At 55.6% G+C, this 16,957-nt stretch overlaps 1 protein-coding gene across 1 annotated transcript; it reads left to right on the forward strand.

Annotated features, from left to right (window-relative positions):
- Positions 1-596: 596 nt before the first annotated feature.
- Positions 597-16,557, forward strand: STK11IP (serine/threonine kinase 11 interacting protein). The gene is made up of 25 exons (XM_053919115.2): positions 597-777; positions 943-1,028; positions 3,007-3,212; positions 3,437-3,511; positions 3,708-3,803; positions 4,149-4,256; positions 4,398-4,469; positions 5,794-5,920; positions 6,160-6,263; positions 6,397-6,492; positions 6,753-6,794; positions 6,988-7,122; positions 7,297-7,381; positions 7,966-8,289; positions 8,448-8,659; positions 8,917-9,033; positions 9,121-9,298; positions 10,857-11,087; positions 11,207-11,310; positions 12,334-12,431; positions 12,533-12,711; positions 12,943-13,024; positions 13,177-13,247; positions 13,746-13,993; positions 14,712-16,557. Exons 2-25 carry the CDS (start codon positions 968-970, stop codon positions 14,859-14,861), a joined length of 3,201 nt encoding a protein of 1,066 aa, XP_053775090.1. The 5' UTR covers positions 597-777; positions 943-967; the 3' UTR covers positions 14,862-16,557.
- Positions 16,558-16,957: the final 400 nt, after the last annotated feature.

The following is a 16,957-nucleotide window of genomic DNA, read 5'->3' on the forward strand; positions in this document are numbered from 1 at the left end:
GGATAGTTGTTTGACCCGGAGCCAAGTGAAAGCTACAATAGTAACTCGGAACGAAGAAACTTCGGCAGTCTCGGCGCAATCGGTTACTGATTGAGTGACCTTCACAAGTAACCTAGCCTGTGTGAAGCAGTTTTTAGATGCAAGTGTTATGAGGCGAAATACGGTAAAAACAAAGGTCTCGGTACACGTGGAGCGTTACCAGTCACTAATGTGAACCTGATATTGCTGAAAGGGGGAAAAAAAACCCCGAGTTTGGGGGGAGATTTAGGAAAAGGTGCCAAAGGAACCCCAGAAATGGCACCTCCGCCCGCCCCAGCTCTTTCACGCATATCAAAGAACTCTTTGCTACGGTGAACACAATCTCCTTCAATTGGAAAAGTATTGTTCTCTTTTCCTAACAGCAATTCTATTTCTCCAAACTTTGCTTCGCCGCCCTGTCTGCAAACAACCAGCCAGGTTTTCCTCAGTGGTTCGGAGGGGGACGATGACAGCCCAGCGCGGGTCCTAGGCTGTGAGGGGCTCACAGCGTGAGAGGAGAAGGGATGAAGGGGCCAAGCTCTGGAATGGGGTCTGGGTCTCGAACGGAAGGACGACCTCTACGCAAACCAGCGGGCAGCGTCCCAAGCCGACAAATTTGCACGATTTAGGGCGTGGCTTCCGGCAGCGGAAGCATGTTTACAGGTCTTCCCTTCTCTTCGCTTTCTTCCGGGGTGGGACTTCCTGTTTATCACTGAAAAGCGCCGGCCTGCAGACCTGATGAGCCAATCGCACAGGAGGGTGAGTCTGGCTGATCAGGCTTTATGCTACTCAAAGGACACTATGGAGGATTCACGTCCTCTCTTTCTTGCTTTTTTTGTACCCGCGAGGTCTCGGTTTGCACGGACACCCTGGCCTTTCGGCACTACCACCCACCTGAGGCTCTTCCGCTTCCTCTTTTCACAGGCTCCGCCCCCAGCGCCCCGTGACCATGACGACCGCCCTGCGGGACTCCCTGTTGTGGAAGCTCGCGGGGCTGCTGCGGGAGTCCGGTGAGTGGACTTCCGGTTTAGCTGGCGCTCGGGTGAGGAGGGGTGTTTTCTGCTTTCCAGAGACACGCCCCCTTACAAGTCGCGCAGTTACAGTTGTTTAGGGTCAGGAGAGTGTGAGTGTGGTTTCATTTCTTTATTCCTCCGGGGTTTGTTCTCTCTGATGGCATTGCGTACAGTGTCCTTTATCTTTGACAGTATAAACCTCACCCATCCTTCGAGGCCAAGCTTCACTTCCGCTTCCTCCATGTATTCTCTGATACTCTCCCAGGAAAGTGATCGTTACTTGGCCCTGAGCCCCTCGGGACCAGGGACTGGTCATAATCGCTGTGTGGCAAGGCCCTAAATCCAGCATAAGTTACAAGCACGAAATTTGAAGTCAGACCCACCTGAGCTGGAATCCTGACTCTCTTTTATACTTGGCCAAATTTTCAAAGATTTTTTTAGCCAGTTTTTCTTACCAGCAAAATGGCATAATGATTGTACTTAACTCAAGTTTGTTGCGGGGATTAATTCTCATTCACATGAAGCATTGTAACTTCTCTCAGAGCCTGGGCACGGTGGAGCCATAGTAGGTGGAGCCATAGTAGCTGTTCAGTATGCGGTTGGCATCAGTTGTGTTAGACAAGCCTTGGTTTGGAGATCACGCAGAAGTGGCAACTTGCTACCAGCCATATGATCTCAATCAAGATTCTTAACTTCTCTGAGTCCCAGTTTCTGTATTTGTAAGAGGTGGTTAATAGTGCTCGTTAGGAGACTTTGATGACGTTTAAATGAAGTAACAGAGTCGTCGGGCACACATTACCCAGTTAATGTTAGGTGCCTTCCATCACTGCATTCCCAGTGATGGTATGTGTGAAATCTCTCTCTAGCGTTTGAAACTGGCTGTGCTATGAGAGTGCACATGTCTTATCTCCTCTTCTAGACCCGGAGGCTCTTTCAGGGTGGGTGGAGTCCTTGAACCGTGTCTATCCTCAGTGTATGGTACATAGAAAATTCTTCATGCAAGGTTATGGGATTTGTTAATGTATTCAGCAAAAATCTGACTTGGCTCCAGGGGTTAGGGGTGATGGTATTTGTGTGGGTGGGTGACTATGAAGAGGTAGCAAGAGGGAGGTTTTTGTGTTGGTTTTAGGAATCTACACGCATGACAAAGTGGCATAGGACTATAAATATACATTGTACCAATGCCAATTTCCTGGTTTTTATATTGTATATAAAATGTAACCATCGGGGGAAGGATGTAGAGGGACCTCTTTGAACTATTGCTACAACATCCTTTGACTTTGTCCTTATTTTTTCAAAAAAGTTACAAAATTCTCCATTGTAGTTGCGCCTTTTTTTTGGTGCCGTGGTGAATACCAAAGAGTGCCCTGAGGGATGACAGTCTCGTCGGAGAAAGGCAGTTCTAATGTAGAGAGCAACACCTTAGTGCTATCCTGAGCGTATTCCATGACATGCATTTTAGTATTGTTTGAGGTTTTCTGTAAGTGTGCTTGATGCTTTAGCAACCTGAAAAAAAATGAGATAAAACATCCAGTCAACTTTTACGTAAAATGAGTGATTATAGTGAACAGTTGAGCACTGTCGTCGTGTATTGAGGAAGTGCCTGGAAGTGTCAGGCTGGGCAGAGTGGAAGGGGATGTGTCAGAAAGTGAGGGAGCTGAGAACCAAGTTGACCCGATTTCCAGCAGTGTGAGTAGACCAGGCTTTTTTGAAGGGAAAAGAAACTTTAGAAAAGTTGGAGGCACGTAGTAAAAGTAAAGCAATCCATATGGCAGGCTGAAGCGGTAGGGTGCTTTTTGACAATGGAGGAGCCGTCGAAGGCCTTTTAAGTAAGGAGAAGATACAAAGGTTGATCCTGCAGTGGAGGATCTGCAATATAGATTGGTGTGGGTATATCCTGGGATCACAAAGTCTCAGAATAAAGGCAAAGACCCTTTCCTTACGTCCTCCTTCCTGTCCGCCCCTCTCCCTGCAGGAGATGTGGTCCTGTCTGGCCGTAGCACACTGAGCCTGCTGACTGCCACGCTGCAGCAGCTGAACCACGTATTTGAGCTGTACCTGGGGCCATGGGGCCCTGCCCAGACAGGCTTTGTGGCTCTGCCCTCCCACCCCACCGACTCCCCTGTCATCCTCCAGCTTCAGTTCCTCTTCGATGTGCTGCAGAAAACGCTCTCACTCAAGGTTCTGGGGTGGGAGTGGGGTAGGCTGTAGGGAAGCCCAGGAGAACAGTGGAGGTGGGGCTGAGGGTGTAGCATGGGTGCAGGAAGTCTGCACGGCTCAGGTCCAGAAGCCTCCAGAAGCCGTGGGAGCTGCAGGTGGCTGTGCTAAGAAAGAGATGCTGGGAAAAGGTGTGCCCGGCCTCACTGACCTGAATGCCCTTTTTTTTTTTTTTTTTTTTTTTTAAGCTGATCCATGTCCCTGGTGCTGGCCTTCCAGAGCCCATCAAGATTTTTCCCTTCAAGTCCCTCCGGCAGCTGGAGGTATGGGGCATTGGGGATGTTGCTGCACAAAACCCAGCTTGAGGCAGCCTTTTGAGTATGAAAAAAAAGAGATGGCCTCTTTTGGTGGCCTCCATTGTTCTGTAGTAATGTGGCATCTACTCTCTTTTCCATTTAATGCTTCCCTGAGGCAAGTTAGCTTTGTCATCTTCCCCCTTCTCCCCTTCCTTTGCCGCAGCTCCGAGGTGTCCCTGTCCACCGCCTTCATGGCCTCCGTGGCATCTATTCCCAGCTGGAGACCCTGATTTGCAGCAGGAGCATCCAGACGTTAGAGGTAAGGAGGATGGGGGTTGGGGGCCCAGATGCTTTGTCCTGAGGGATGGAGAGGACCAAACTCTGACACTCCCCCTTCCCTGCAGCCTTCCCTGCCTCCTGGCTCCCTCTGCTGTGCCCCCAATGACACCCTGCACCTGTCCATGTATTTATATCACACCTGCCGTATTGTATTAAGTAGCCTTCTCTTTATCACCTGACTTCGGGGATAGGACTGTCAGCTCTCTGTAGGTCCATACTCAGGCTGAGCTGAACATATAAAGAGTGAATGAATGGCTGCGCCATAGAGCGAGGCTGTGGTGTGGGGAGGAGGGGAGAGTGGAGCTGACTGAGCACCTCGTCTCAGGAGCTCCTCTCAGCCTGTGGCGGTGACCTCTGCTCTGCCCTGCCCTGGCTGGCTCTGCTTTCTGCTGACTTCAGCTGCAATGCGCTGACTGCCTTAGACACCTCCTTGGTGAGTGCCTTGGAGGGAACGGGGCCTGGGGAAGGACAGGCATGGGCCCTTAGGGAGGGGGACCAGCTGGCTGCCGGGGGTGGGGGGGGGGGTGGGGGGGGTGGTGTCCGATCCTTCATTTCCCTTTCCGCCCTTTCACAGCGTCTCTTGTCAGCTCTGCGCTTCTTGAACCTGAGCCGCAATCAGCTCCAGGACTGCAAGGGCTTCCTGATGGTGAGTGCGAGCAGCTTGCTTGGGGCTGGCGCCACTTGGGCCTCTGATTGGGCCTCTGATTGGGCCTCTGATCGGGCCTCTGATCGTGCTTCTCTGACCCCCTTCGGACCCGGTTTTGCTCCCATGTGCTCTTGCCCACTGGGCGGAGCCATGTACTGGGAGGCAGTGCTGTTTGGGGCTCAGGCTCAGCATAAGACAAACCAGTTTTCAAATCTCAGCTGCTAACCCCTGTGTGACTTGGGACAAATTAGTTAGCCTCTTGGTTTCTTCCATAGAATGGAAATAGTAGGAGCCCTCACTTTTATAGTTTAAGGTGATTGTGAGGAGTATCTGATGCTACTTAGCGCAGTGCTTGGCCCAGAAAAGGGCAGCTCTTACGATGAAGGGGAAGAACCCTTTTCCCGTGTCTTCCTGTCAGAGATAAACAAAGCCGGACACTAGTTAAAGTGGTAAGAACAGATTTTAATAATGGACTACTGTAGTTTATTAAGTAATAAACTATTGTGATGTTTAATCAGTAAAACTTTAAAAAAATTTATTTATCAATATTTAGAGAGATGGGGGTGGGGACGGAGAGAGAGAGAAATATGGATTTGTTGTTCCACTGATTTATGCGTTACACTGATTGATGCTTGCATCTGCCCTGATGGGGGATCGAACCCATAACCTTGGTGTATTGGGATGACGCTCTAATCAACTGAACTACTTGGCCAGGGCCAGTAGTGAAACTGTCTTATTCAGTAATAAACTATTCAGCATGAACCGAGCTCACGTTCAGTTTGTGCAGAGGTAACTGGATGTGTTGAAGTGAGAGTGAGGGAGGGGGGAGGGGACTGGCGGAGGGTTGAGCAGCTTTTCCCCTTGACCGGGCTGTAGTCAGGGTCCTCTGAAGTCAGGGAAGCGGGAATGTACAAAGAGCAGGGAGGGGACATTGGTCTGGGTGAAACCCACCTGTCTGGGTTTGCTAACTGGCACTTGCCAGAGTGAGGCTCCTACCCTCCCATAGAAGCTGGCGGACAGGGGTCCTGTCTTCAGTGTTGTTGGCCGGAACAAACTCAGTTCTTCTGGCAGCCGTGAGTTTTTCTAGGCAGGAACATAAGGAGGCTGGAGTTGTCATCCTAGGGACGTGGGCTTGAGCCATCAGAAACTATGCTCGTTCAAGTCTTTTAACATGGGGGAGTGGAGAGGTAGATTAAATCATTTGTGCTGAGAGGCTGCAGTTTCTGCAGACCAAGGATGAGGCCGAGCGGAGAAGAGGGCTCCAAGGAGCCTGGTTAGAGTCTGTCAAGGGAGAGAATCTTTGTCACCTCCCACTTCCTCCTAGGACTTGTCTGAGCTCTGCCACCTGGACATCTCCTATAACCACCTGTGTTCGGTGCCGAGAATGGGACCCTCCGGGGCTGCTCTGGGGACCCTGATACTGAGGGGCAATGAGCTCCAGGGCCTGCATGGTGAGTGGGGGAGTGTGGGGGGAGGGCCAGGCAGAGGGGTCGGGCAGGGTGAGACTCAAGAGTGGCGAGGGGCCTGGGAACCGCGTGCCCCCAGAGCCTCCTGCATGCTCATGGGTGGGTTTGAGTGCCAGGGATTGTCTTCTCACTGCGCGCCCCCCCGCCCCCCAGCATGCTCCCACCCCTCCACCCTCTCTCTCTCTCTCTCACATGCCTTTCCTCTTTTCTCGCCTTTGCTCCAGGCCTAGAGCAGCTGAGAAACCTGCAGCACCTGGATGTGGCATACAACCTGTTGGAAGAACATAGGGTGCTGTCACCGCTGTGGCTGCTGGCTGAGCTCCGCAAGGTGGGACTGGGGTGCTTCAAAGACCTGGAAGCCAGCTCTGTCTGCCCCCCCGCCCCCCCATGCGAATGTGGTCAGTGTCCGTCTTCCCACAGGGAGGCTCAAGGCCCACCCTAGTTTCTTTCTTGCCCCTCAGCTCTACCTGGAGGGAAACCCTTTGTGGTTCCACCCGGCGCACCGCGTGGCTACCGCCCAGTACTTGTCCCCTCGAGCCAGGGATGCTGCTTCTGGAGTGAGTGACTTCCCCTGTGCGCTCTCCTTTGCCTTTCCTGCCCAGTCCCACACCCACCCCTGCACCTCTTGCCTTTTCTCACCCCCTAGTCACAGGGCCCAGGCCCTGGACCCCTTGCTTATTCTTGCTTGTTATGCTGGTACCTCCTGCTGAGCCTGGTGGTCCTTACTGGCCTAGGAGGGCTCCCAGCCTGGCATGGAGCTCCCGGGGTGTGTGCCCACCACCAACACTGCCCCCTCCTCTCTTGTCTCTCTGTTCAGTTCCTTCTTGATGGAAAGGTCTTGTCACTGACTGATTTTCAGGTTGGTGTGATGGGAGTGCAGGGACTGGGCCAGCAAGGACTGGTTTGGGAAGATGGGGGGAAGGATGCTAGCTTCTGGGGCAAGGGCCTGCCTGGTGGGCTGGCGGGGAGATCCCTGCTCTCGGTGAACTTGGGGAGGGCAGAGATGCTCCTCTGACTCCGACCCCTTTCTCCTTCCTGTTGTCACACGCCAGACCTCCACATCCTCAGAGGCCCCACCTCTGTCCTGGCCAGTGGGGAGTACCACTGAAACCTCAGGTGGCGCTGACTTGAGTGACAGCCTGTCTTCTGGGGGCATTGTGGCCCCACCCCCGATTCGTAGGTTTAAGGTAAACAGTGTCCTAGGCTGCCTTGGACCTGGGGTTGGGGCCCTTTACTGGGGCTCTGGGTTGTTGAGGGGCTGAGAATAGTAAGGCTTTGTCCTTGGTTGTGGGTGGGATGCTTTCGGTAGGTTGGGTGGGAGGCCTAGCTGTATGGAGTATCTTCCCTCTACCCAAACGCAGAGCCGCGTTCGTGTGAGGCGGGCCAGTATCTCGGAACCCAGTGATACGGACCCAGAGCCCCGGACCCAGGACCCCTCCCCGGCTGGTAAGTCAGCCCTGCCCCCAGCCCTGCCGTGCCCTAGCCCGGCAGTCCCCAATCCTCCGATTAGGAGGGACGTTAGTTTGGGTGGAGTGGAGCGTTGCAGAGGGCCTCCTTGTCTTTCCTCTTTCCTGTCAGTTTGGAGGGAGGAGGAGAGACTGCTTCTGGGCAGCAGTTCCCCGAGTGTTTTACAAGGAATGTTAGTTTTGTGGGGTGTCAGAGGGATTCCGTGGCCAGACAGGTTTGGGAGATGCTGTCTCCCAAGGTTAAACAAGTAGCTGTTCCCCGCAAGACATCACAGGACCTTAAATGTGCTCCTGTGTACTGCGAGTCTCCCAAAGCAGCGCATGACGCACAGTTGTGAGTGCGTGAACTGAGAGGGTGTGTGAAACACACGCTGGGGCTTGCTGCTGAGGGGAAGCCTTTAGCCTGTCTCTGACCCCGCCCCTACCTCCTCCCCATTGCACAGACTTTTACCTTACTCTGCGGGGGCATTCACAGGAGAGGCTGGGATTGTTGGGGGTGATGGTGGGGACATGGGCTGGCTAAGCTGTGTAACACTGCCCCCCATCCCATACACACCTGTCTAGGACGGTTTGTACAGCAACACCGGGAACTTGAACTTATGAACAGCTTCCGGGAACAGTTTGGCTGTGACTGGTTACAGTATAGGAATCACCTGGAGACCTCTGGGATCCCTGTCCTGGCTTCTTCCAAGACCCCTGCCCTTAGCACCCTGCACCCGGACACTCTGAGCCCGGAGACTGTGCCCAGCCCGCCACCCCCGGAGAAGGAGTCCCCACAGGAAGTGACAGAGGAGGTCAGCGTGGGGCTGGAGCCACAGGAGGAAGAGGAGATGGAGGAGCAGGGAGAAGAGGAAGAAGAGGAGGAGAAGGAGCAGGATGAAGTAGAAGGTGAGCTCCTGGTGGCTGTGATGGTGGCGTGTTGGGAGAGTGAGGAAAACCTGGGTTCAGGGTGGCTGACCCCTTGTGGGGGGAGGGCCAGCGCATGGGAGGGCGGAGTCTTGGTACTTCTCCCTGCTTACAGGGTCAGTCTCATGCTTTCTCCTCAGCGGAACTGGAACTCTATCGTCCCTTATTGGTGTGTCCCCTGGAGGGGCCTCAGGGTGTGCGGGGCAAGGAGCGCTTTCTCCGGGTTACCTCGGGCCACCTGTTCGAGGTGGAACTCCAAGCAGCTCAAACCCTGGAACGGCTCGAGCTCCAGAGTCTGGAGGCAGCAGAAGTAGAGTTTGAGACCCAAGCCCAGAGGGAACCCCTGCCCGAGGTGAGTGTGGGGGCGCTGGGCGTTTTTCAGCAGCCAGCTCTGACACTGTGGATCTTGGGTGCCCAGCACCGGGCTCTGAGGCCTCATGGTCTCTCACTGGTGCCGAGGAGGTAGCTGGGAGAGCAAAGGCGACCCCAGCCACGTGGGAGGCTGGCCCAGGGTGTTAGCAACAGCATTTTAATGGGGTCCAGAGCTCTGTGCTCTCGGTATAACCCCAATCCCTCTGCTGTTTTTTCCTGGTCCCTCTTTCTGAGCAGGGCTCAGAGCCGCCACCCACGGCCCCCGTCCTTGTTCTGCGCTTCTCGTACATTTGCCCGAACCGGCACTTGCGGCGCTATGTGGTGCTGGAGCCTGATGCCCACGCTGCTGTCCAGGTGATGGGGTTCAGGCTGCTGGGAGAGCGGAAGGCTGAGGGCCGGGGTTCCCCTGCTCACTGCCCCGTCTGGCCTGCCCTGTCTCAGGAACTGCTTGCTGTGTTGACCCCAGCAGCCACCGAGGCTCAGCATCAGTACGGGGAAGCGAGGGACCAGCTAGCAGGCAGACTCCAGTGTCTGCGCTGTGGCCACGATTTCAAGCCAGGGGAGACCAGGTCGGGCCTGGACAGTGTGGAAGGTGGAGGGTCTCAGTTCCAAAGTACAGGTACAAGCCCTGCCCTTGACCTCCTGGCCCATGGACCTCCTGCCATTTCAGGGAAAATGGCTTTGAGGGTGGTTTGAGGGTGGGAGTGTGGAGGAGGACCCACAGGGGAGAAAGGAATGGGGACCCATTTTCTGCCTGGAGGAAAAACAAAACCATCCACCTGCTACATGTATAAAAAAAAGTAGAAGAAATTAGATCCTTTTTCTCCCTCTAAAAGTCAGGAAATACAATCTCTGTAACTGTTTAAACATACTCATTATTTTTTCATAACTTGAAGGCTTTCTCCCCTTCTTGGGCTAACGTTTTAGAAACTCCATAAAACCCGATGTGCCCTCAGCGCACTCGGGGTGTAGCTCTGCCTTCGGAGCGCTTTGGCGTCCTTCCCGACCGACCTTGGGGCCACTGGATGCCAAGTTGTGCCTGGTTGTGTCTCTCCACATCCTGTTCTTTAAGACGAAAAAATTTTCCCTGGTAGACCGGTCCAAAAGATGGATATTGATAATTTCTGTGTTGAAATGCATGATTTTTATAACTTTCCTCTTTTTGGCAGTAGCTAGAGCAGGGGTTTACATTTTATTCAGAAAGTGGACCCCTGTCCAGCGTGCTCCCCGAGCCCGCCCAGGAGGCGGCGGGCCCCAGGGGCCCAGCATAGCCGTGTGTGTAGTGGAAAGAGCCCCACCTCCTCCCAGACCCTGTCTGTGCTGGGGTTGTGTGGCCCCTGGGGTCACTTCAGTGGAGGCACTATTAATACACCTTCCTGTGTGAGCTTGCTACCTCCCCCAAACAAAGATGAGAATGAACTTGCCCCAGGGTGCTAGGTGCTGGTAGGAGATTTAAATGTGACAGAAAGGCAGCAGGCACAGGGCTGGGCTCCGAACAAAGGACTTCAGTCAGTGGTAGCTGGGGCCCTTTGCTTTCCTCATTTGCAGATGGGATGGGGAGAGTATTGATGCTCTGGTCAAAGGCTCCAGCACAAGCCCAGCCCATTGTAGCTGCTCAAGGAATGTTTCTTCTCTCGTTGCTGGGCCCCGTCCTGGATCCTTTGCCTGATTAGTTCACTTGTCCTGACAACCCTGTGAGATTGGACCGTCATCCCTTTTACAGATGAGGCACCAGGCACAGGGAGCTCAGATGACTTGTAATTGCTTAGATGATAGCCTTTAAGTGACGGAGCCTGGAATTAGACCCATATCTGGCACCTTGCCTTCCCTTTCTGTTGAGTTGGGGCTTTAGACATTGCTGGTAGAGCATCGAAGTACATGATTAGCCCTAGGTGGTGGGAGGGGAACAGCACAGGGCCTGGTGGAGCCTGGCTCTAAGAAGGCCTGAAGGGCGGTAGTGGGGTGTATTTTGAGGAGCTGTGGGCCGCGGGTCGGGAGTGATCGTTTGGCAGCTGGGCCTGTGGAGGGAGGCGGGTGGCTGGGGAAAGGTGAGGAGTGCATGCGGCTGGAGGTGTGGGCCGAGGTGAGTCAGAGTGGGTGGGGAGCCAGTGAGCACGGCGGGGGGGGTTGTGGTGCTGTGTGGGGCTTCACGGGGGTGTGCCCATCCCTCTCTCCAGAGTCTCCTGCTGTGTGTCCCAACTGTGGTAGTGACCACGTGGTTCTCCTGGCTCTGTCGGTGGGGGCCCCCAGCGGGGAGCAGAGGCAGGAAGAGCAGTTGCCAGCTTTCTTGCAGTCTCCCAGCACTGTCTGTGACCCTCCCAGTGACGGGGACCACAGTGCCAGGACTGACAGCACCCCATCTCAGGCACTGGTCTCCCATGACTGCCACAGGTGGAGCCTCAGCCCCCGTGAGTATAGGCCAGATGAGATGAGGCTGGTGTTTGGGGGAGGGAAGGGGCCCTAATGGGGGGAGGTGGGATGGAACCGGGTGGCCAGGGCAGACTGATGGCCCATTGCCTGTCCCCAGCCCCTGAGCGCTGTGGCCTCCGCTCTGTGGACCACCGGCTCCGGCTCTTCCTGGATGTTGAGGTGTTCACTGATGCCCAGGAGGAGTTCCAGTGCTGCATCAAGGTCCGAGTTCCTAACTGACAGGGCGCCTGCTTGTTTACGTCACAGCCGAGTGTGCCAGAGCTGGTGCTCTGGATCTACCAGGCCTGGCGTCCAGTGTCTGGGCCAGCAGTTACTTGCTGAGTGCCTTGATGTGTGAGTCTCAGTCGTTGCTCCTCTGTGAGGGGAGTAATACTCGCTTTCCGAGTGCGGCAGCATCAGCGAGCCCTCGGGTCTGTAAACTGTGCGGTGCCTCACTGGCCTCAGTGGTACCTCTGGTCGTTACTGGGCCCTCTCTGTTGAGCACCTAGCATGTGCGAGACACTAAGCATCTAGACTAAATCAGTCTTGCTCTCTGTCTTACACTCTGGTGTGGGAAACAGACAATGATCATGTGACATGGAAGTGCTGGAATCAGGCTAAGGCCCTAGAGGGGCATCTGATCCTGCCTGAGTGGGCCAGGGAAGCCGCCCTTTCCTGGGGAGGTGACGGCCCAGCCAGGTCCTGAAGGATGAGTTACAGAGGAGGGAGGGAAAGGGTGTGCCAGGGGAAGGAAGCAGCACGTGCGTGGAGGCTTCAGAGGGTAGCTAGTGGGGACACCTGTGGGGAGGGGGCAGCCAGAGTGTCAGGGGAGTGTCGCAAGAGGAGTCCAAGCAGGCAGGCAGGGGCCAGTTCAGGAGCCACCTCGTGTGTCCACCAAGGGGTTTGGACTGGATCCCAAGGGCCATGGGAGCCACTGAAGGGCTGGAAGCAGGGGAGTGGCGATCAGTTCTGTGTTTTAGAACAATCTGGCTGGCAGAGTGTGGAGGGTGGATTGGAGGGATGAGGTGACAGGCGGGGAGATCTGCAAGAACCTGCTGTGGTCAGAGTGCAGGCAGGGGGAGTGGGATGGAGAGCAGGTGGTTGGGGACTGTGGGGGATGGGGAGCTGGGGTGGATGTGCCGGGGGAGGGGCAGGCTGAAGGTGCTGTCACAGTAACGTGGCTCTCGGTCTGGCAGCTGCCTCCCTGGTCCTCTGTGTTTCTCATCAACTTCCTCTTCCCCTTAGGTGCCATTGGTGTTGGCAGGCCACCCTGGGGAGTGTCTTTGTCTTGTGGTTGTGTCTGACCACAGGCTTTATGTGTTGAAGGTGACAGGGGAGATCTGGTGAGTGAGCAGGACCGTGGCCAGGGAAGGGTCAGGGTTCCCTTGTGGGTTCCACTCTATTCTTCCTCTTTCCCACCACTCTGTCCCTCCTCTCCCTACAGTGGGCCTCCAGCAAGCTGGCTGCAGCCAACCCTGGTCATTCCCCTCCAGGATCTGAGTCACATAGAGCTGGGCCTGGCAGGACAGAGCCTGCGGCTAGAGTGGGCATCTGGGGCGGGCAGCTGTGTCCTGCTGCCCCGAGATGCCAGGCATTGCCAGGCCTTCCTGGAGGAGCTCACTGGTGAGAGAGGAAAGGAAGAGGCAGGGAGGGCAGGCTGGGGCAGGGGGGTGCGGGGAGGGTCATAGATTCCATGTCTGGTGCACACAATTGAGACAGACAGGTAATGAAACTCAATCCTTGGAAAAGTTCCTGAAATTTAGAACTTGGAGAATGGGCAGGCGTTGAGAGGCAGGGAGCTTGGGATAGAAGAGGTGGAGTCACGAGGGCTCCTGTCTGGTTGGCTCTGTCCAGATGTCTTGCGGGCTCTGCCCCCAGCCTGGAGGAGCAGCGTCAGTGCCACGGAGGAGGAGGTGACCCCAAAGCACCGACTGTGGTAAGTCGGCAGGAGGATGAGGCTGGGGTTGGAGCCCAGGCCCTCTGTCCACAAGCCCCTGCCCCCTGTCCTCGGGGCCCCAGGCCTGGTCCTTCCTCCCTGCTGCCCACCCCTGGCTGACCACTCTCCTGGGGCTGCCACCTTTCTCCCAGGCCACTGCTGGAAGGAGCCTCTTCCCTGGAGCCTCCCCGGTTCTTCTACCTTCAGATGTTCCTGGTTGAAGGTGAGGCCTCTCTACCCCATTTTTTCTCGGGCCTCTGGCTTGGCCACCAGTGCGTGTCCAGCTCTCAGTTCCGGGGATCTGGACTTCCTGTCACTCATGGGCATACCCACATGAGTGCCTCAGTGTTCCTGGTCTCTCTGGGTAGGGCTGGGAGGTACCCTTGGTTTCGGACCCAGGCTTTCTGTGAGGTGGAACAGGTTGGCTGGGTCTGCTCTGCCTCAGCCTTTTGGAGAAGGTGAGAGTGGACCCTCCTTTCTGAGTTGGTGAGGTGGTGGGGCAGGCTTCCTTTGTCTCAGAGGTTTTGGAGGCTAGAGATCCCTGGAGCTGGGAGCCCCAGCCCAAAGAGGCCCAGACGCTTTGTGGCCGTCTCAGCGTGGTCTGCTCCTCTCCGAGCCCCAAGCAGTGCTGGGGCTCCGAGCAGTGCTGGGGCTCTGCGGTATGGGCCGGGCTTCTCCACGGCCTTCCACCCTGCTCCTCATTCTTCCTCTTACACTCCAGGCCCTGCTATGTGTCCCGTGTCCCTGTTGCTGACTCTGTCCACCTTGTACCTGTTAGAGGAGGACCTTGTGGGGTCCCAGGCAGAGCCCCCTCTTCCAGCGGCATCTGGCGAAGGCTCTGAGAAGGCCGTGCTCTCTGGGCCAGGCCCTTCCTTCTGTGTCAGGGAGCAGCAGCCCCTCAGCAGCTTGAGCTCGGTGGTGCTGTATCGCATGGCGCCGGAGGACCTGCGGCTGGTTTTCTACGATGAGGTGTGTGTGCATGCGTGCATGTGAGTGTGAGAGAGGGAGAGATTGGGGCAGAGGTGGTTTGTAGGTGGGAAATGGGTCTAGAAGGCTGGGAATGGGGGGTGTATGGAACGTGCCGTGGACAGTCGCAGTTGGGGGGACAGAGAAGTCAGGTGCAAGGACTTGGGAGGCTCACTGGTTTGGACAGGAGCAAGTGGGGGGCGGGCAGCTGTAGGCAGTGGAAACACCCTGAACTTGGAGCCCAGCCTTGTGTTAGCTGGGTGACCTTGACTGAAGCACCCTGCTGCTACTCCTGCTTCTGGTTTGCATTTGATCGGGCCCCTCTGCCAGCCATTTGCTCTTCACAACCTGCACGTGAGGAGGTACTGTCGTTAGTCCTGCTACAGGTGAGGAACCTGAGGTTTGCGCACGTTAACCAACCTGCCCAGGTCACAGGTGGTAGAGCCAGGAGCTGAACCCCAAACAGTTCCTTGGCATTGACTCCAAAACTAACAGGGAAGATTAAAGAAACAAGGTAGTAATTGTGAAAGCCCTTTGGGGGCCTTCAGTAGGTGTCAGTTGGGTCTTATATAAAAAGCCAGGATCTTTTATGGGGACTGACAGGCTTGGGGAAGGGAAGAGCCTGCGAGGAAGGAGGGGCAGTAGGTCCTCCTTGAGACCTCCCCTCCCCTTCTTGCAGGTGGCCCTCTGTGAGTTCACCTCACCACTCTTGGTCCGCCAGGTGTCCCGGCTCGAGAGTTTCTGGGCACTCCGTGTGGTGTGTTCGGAGCAGCTGACGGCCCTGCTGGCCTGGATCCGGGAGCCCTGGGAGCAGTTGTTTTCTATTGGACTCCGGACTGTGACCCAGGAGGCTCTAGACCTTGACCGGTGAAGCCTGCCTGCCGACCCCACCCTGGCCTTGGGAGCCGTGGCTGCAGACCTTCTCTCTCCAGACCCTGGCTGTGGACTTCTCCGGTCTTTGGGTGCTGGCCAGTGAGGCCCCAAATGACCCACGGCTCAAGGGAAGGGCGAGAGAAGTGGTCAGGCCTCTGGGTGATCTGGCCCAAGGGGGACAGGCTCAGTGGTCAGTGAGGATGTTTCTCTTGCACTTTTTCTCAGGTATCAATAAAGCCGTTTCTATTCCGGATGTCACGGGTGTATTTAGATATGTCACTCGTGAAGCCAGTGGTCCTTCTACCTCTTCTAAGAGTAGCTGCCCTGCCCCATGAGGAGCCCAAGTAGCCTTGTTTGTACCTGGAGACCGTGTCTCCCGGCCTCCTCCGCCCCCACTGATGGGATCCAGTAGGACTCCTGACCCGTGGGCTCCAGTCCTCAGCCAGCAACGCCTGTCATGTGGCGCAGCGTGGGAATCACCGCCTCACGAATAGCAGGGCCTGTTAGATTCTCACTCTCGAATGTGAATTGGGAACTAATGAGGACCTGAGGCCATTGACAGGGGTGCTGACCATGAGGGGTGACTAGGGAGAGGGGTGGAGTTGAGGTTGGCATCGGGTGGTTTCTGTTCCTACCTTCTCAGCATGGCCTCGCTCAGCGGAGGGGTCCTGCTGGTGCTGACCTCACTCCTTTACCTCTGTCTCCATGGCCAGGGTGATGGGTGCAGGGAGGCTCATGCAGCCCATTCGGCCTGCCAGCACCCAGACCTGGCCTCTTGCTGGAGCAGTCAAGAAAGAAGGAAGTTTCACCCATGAGGGTTGCTGAGAGGGTGAGCCTGCAGCGGCTGGCCTGGAACGGGAACATGCGGAGAGAAGAAGACAGAGCTCAGAGGCAGATGGAGCAGGTACAAGTCCGGGTGGTGTCTCTGGAGTCCCTGGTCCAATTGCGCCTGCAGACAGTTACCTCTGGATTTTTAGGTAATGTGAGCTAAGGGGGACCCCTCTTTTTTTCTTTTTTGGTTTAAGTTAATTTGAGCCACCTGGGCCTTGAGGCAAGGCCCTCACTACATGAACCCCTATTCTGACTTGAACCTCAGTAGGGATCTGCGTCTTGTACCCAAGAGTGACCACAGTGGAGTAGGGCACCACGTATGTGTGTAGACCGGCCCTGTCCTGGTCGGGGGCTTGGGGAAGGAGCGGCGGAGAGTCAGGCCAAGCTGCCCTTGAGCCCCAAACTAGGCTTGGCTGAGTGTGTGTGTGGTCTTGAGTACTGGCAGATGGATCTCATTTATGGAGCATTTGCTTGCCGGGGGTCCTGGGAGGTGGGTGGCATCTTGTTACTGGTGAGGACACTGAAGCTAAGAGGAGGTAAATGACTTGCTCAAGTTCACGCCAGTAAATGGAGGAGAACTGATGAGTCCAGGCTCGAGTGACTCCCAAGTCTGGGCTGTCAGCACACCAGCAGGCAACGCTGCCCCCACCTTTTCTGCAGTGGATGGGCCTGTGTGCCCAGCTCCACTCACAGAGAGGGACCACTGCCCACCCTGCCCTGGGTTGGGCATCTCTTGAATAATCCTTGACTTGTTCTGGATAGGCAGACCCAGGTGGACTGTATTTGAAGTTTCTCTTTCCCCCCCGGGTATAGTGAGATGTAACTTGAAGTATCAATTTCTGGGTGAGTCTCGTCCCCCACAAGCCGACTAGAAAAAACGAAGATGCCAGATCTTTAGGTTTTAAGTGAAAGAGCTAAGCTGTAAGAAGAGATTGGAGAGGGACCGTAAATAGCAAAGAGCTCCAGAGCGGGGAGCGGAGGGTTTTTAGAGAAGAGCATCGGAAGTGGTGGAGGAGCAATTCCTTAGCACTGGGTGGCTCTCAGGGTGGAGGGGCCCTGGTCCTTGCTCCCTGCTTGGAATTAGGGAGGATAGTGACCTGTCAGATGCTCCCCAGGCCACTGAGGCAGGTGGAGATGGCAGTTTGGAAGGACCTGGCAGGATAGCGCTGGTGAGAGTTGCCCAGATTTCTTTTGCCTGGAGAAGGGAGGTGTCTCAGAGAATCCTGTGGGTTCCAGAAGTCAGCTGAGAGCGTGCTGGAGGGG

Source organism: Desmodus rotundus, chromosome 2, assembly GCF_022682495.2.
Source record: "Desmodus rotundus isolate HL8 chromosome 2, HLdesRot8A.1, whole genome shotgun sequence".
Lineage (NCBI taxonomy): Eukaryota > Metazoa > Chordata > Mammalia > Chiroptera > Phyllostomidae > Desmodus > Desmodus rotundus.

Coding starts and splice junctions, on each gene's coding strand:
- STK11IP (XM_053919115.2), top strand. CDS start 968: ATGACGACCGCCCTGCGGGACTCCCTGTTGTGGAAGCTCGCGGGGCTG. Junction 3,512..3,707: donor AGTCCCTCCGGCAGCTGGAG/GTATGGGGCATT, acceptor CCTTTGCCGCAG/CTCCGAGGTGTCCCTGTCCA. Junction 8,290..8,447: donor GGAGCAGGATGAAGTAGAAG/GTGAGCTCCTGG, acceptor CTTTCTCCTCAG/CGGAACTGGAACTCTATCGT.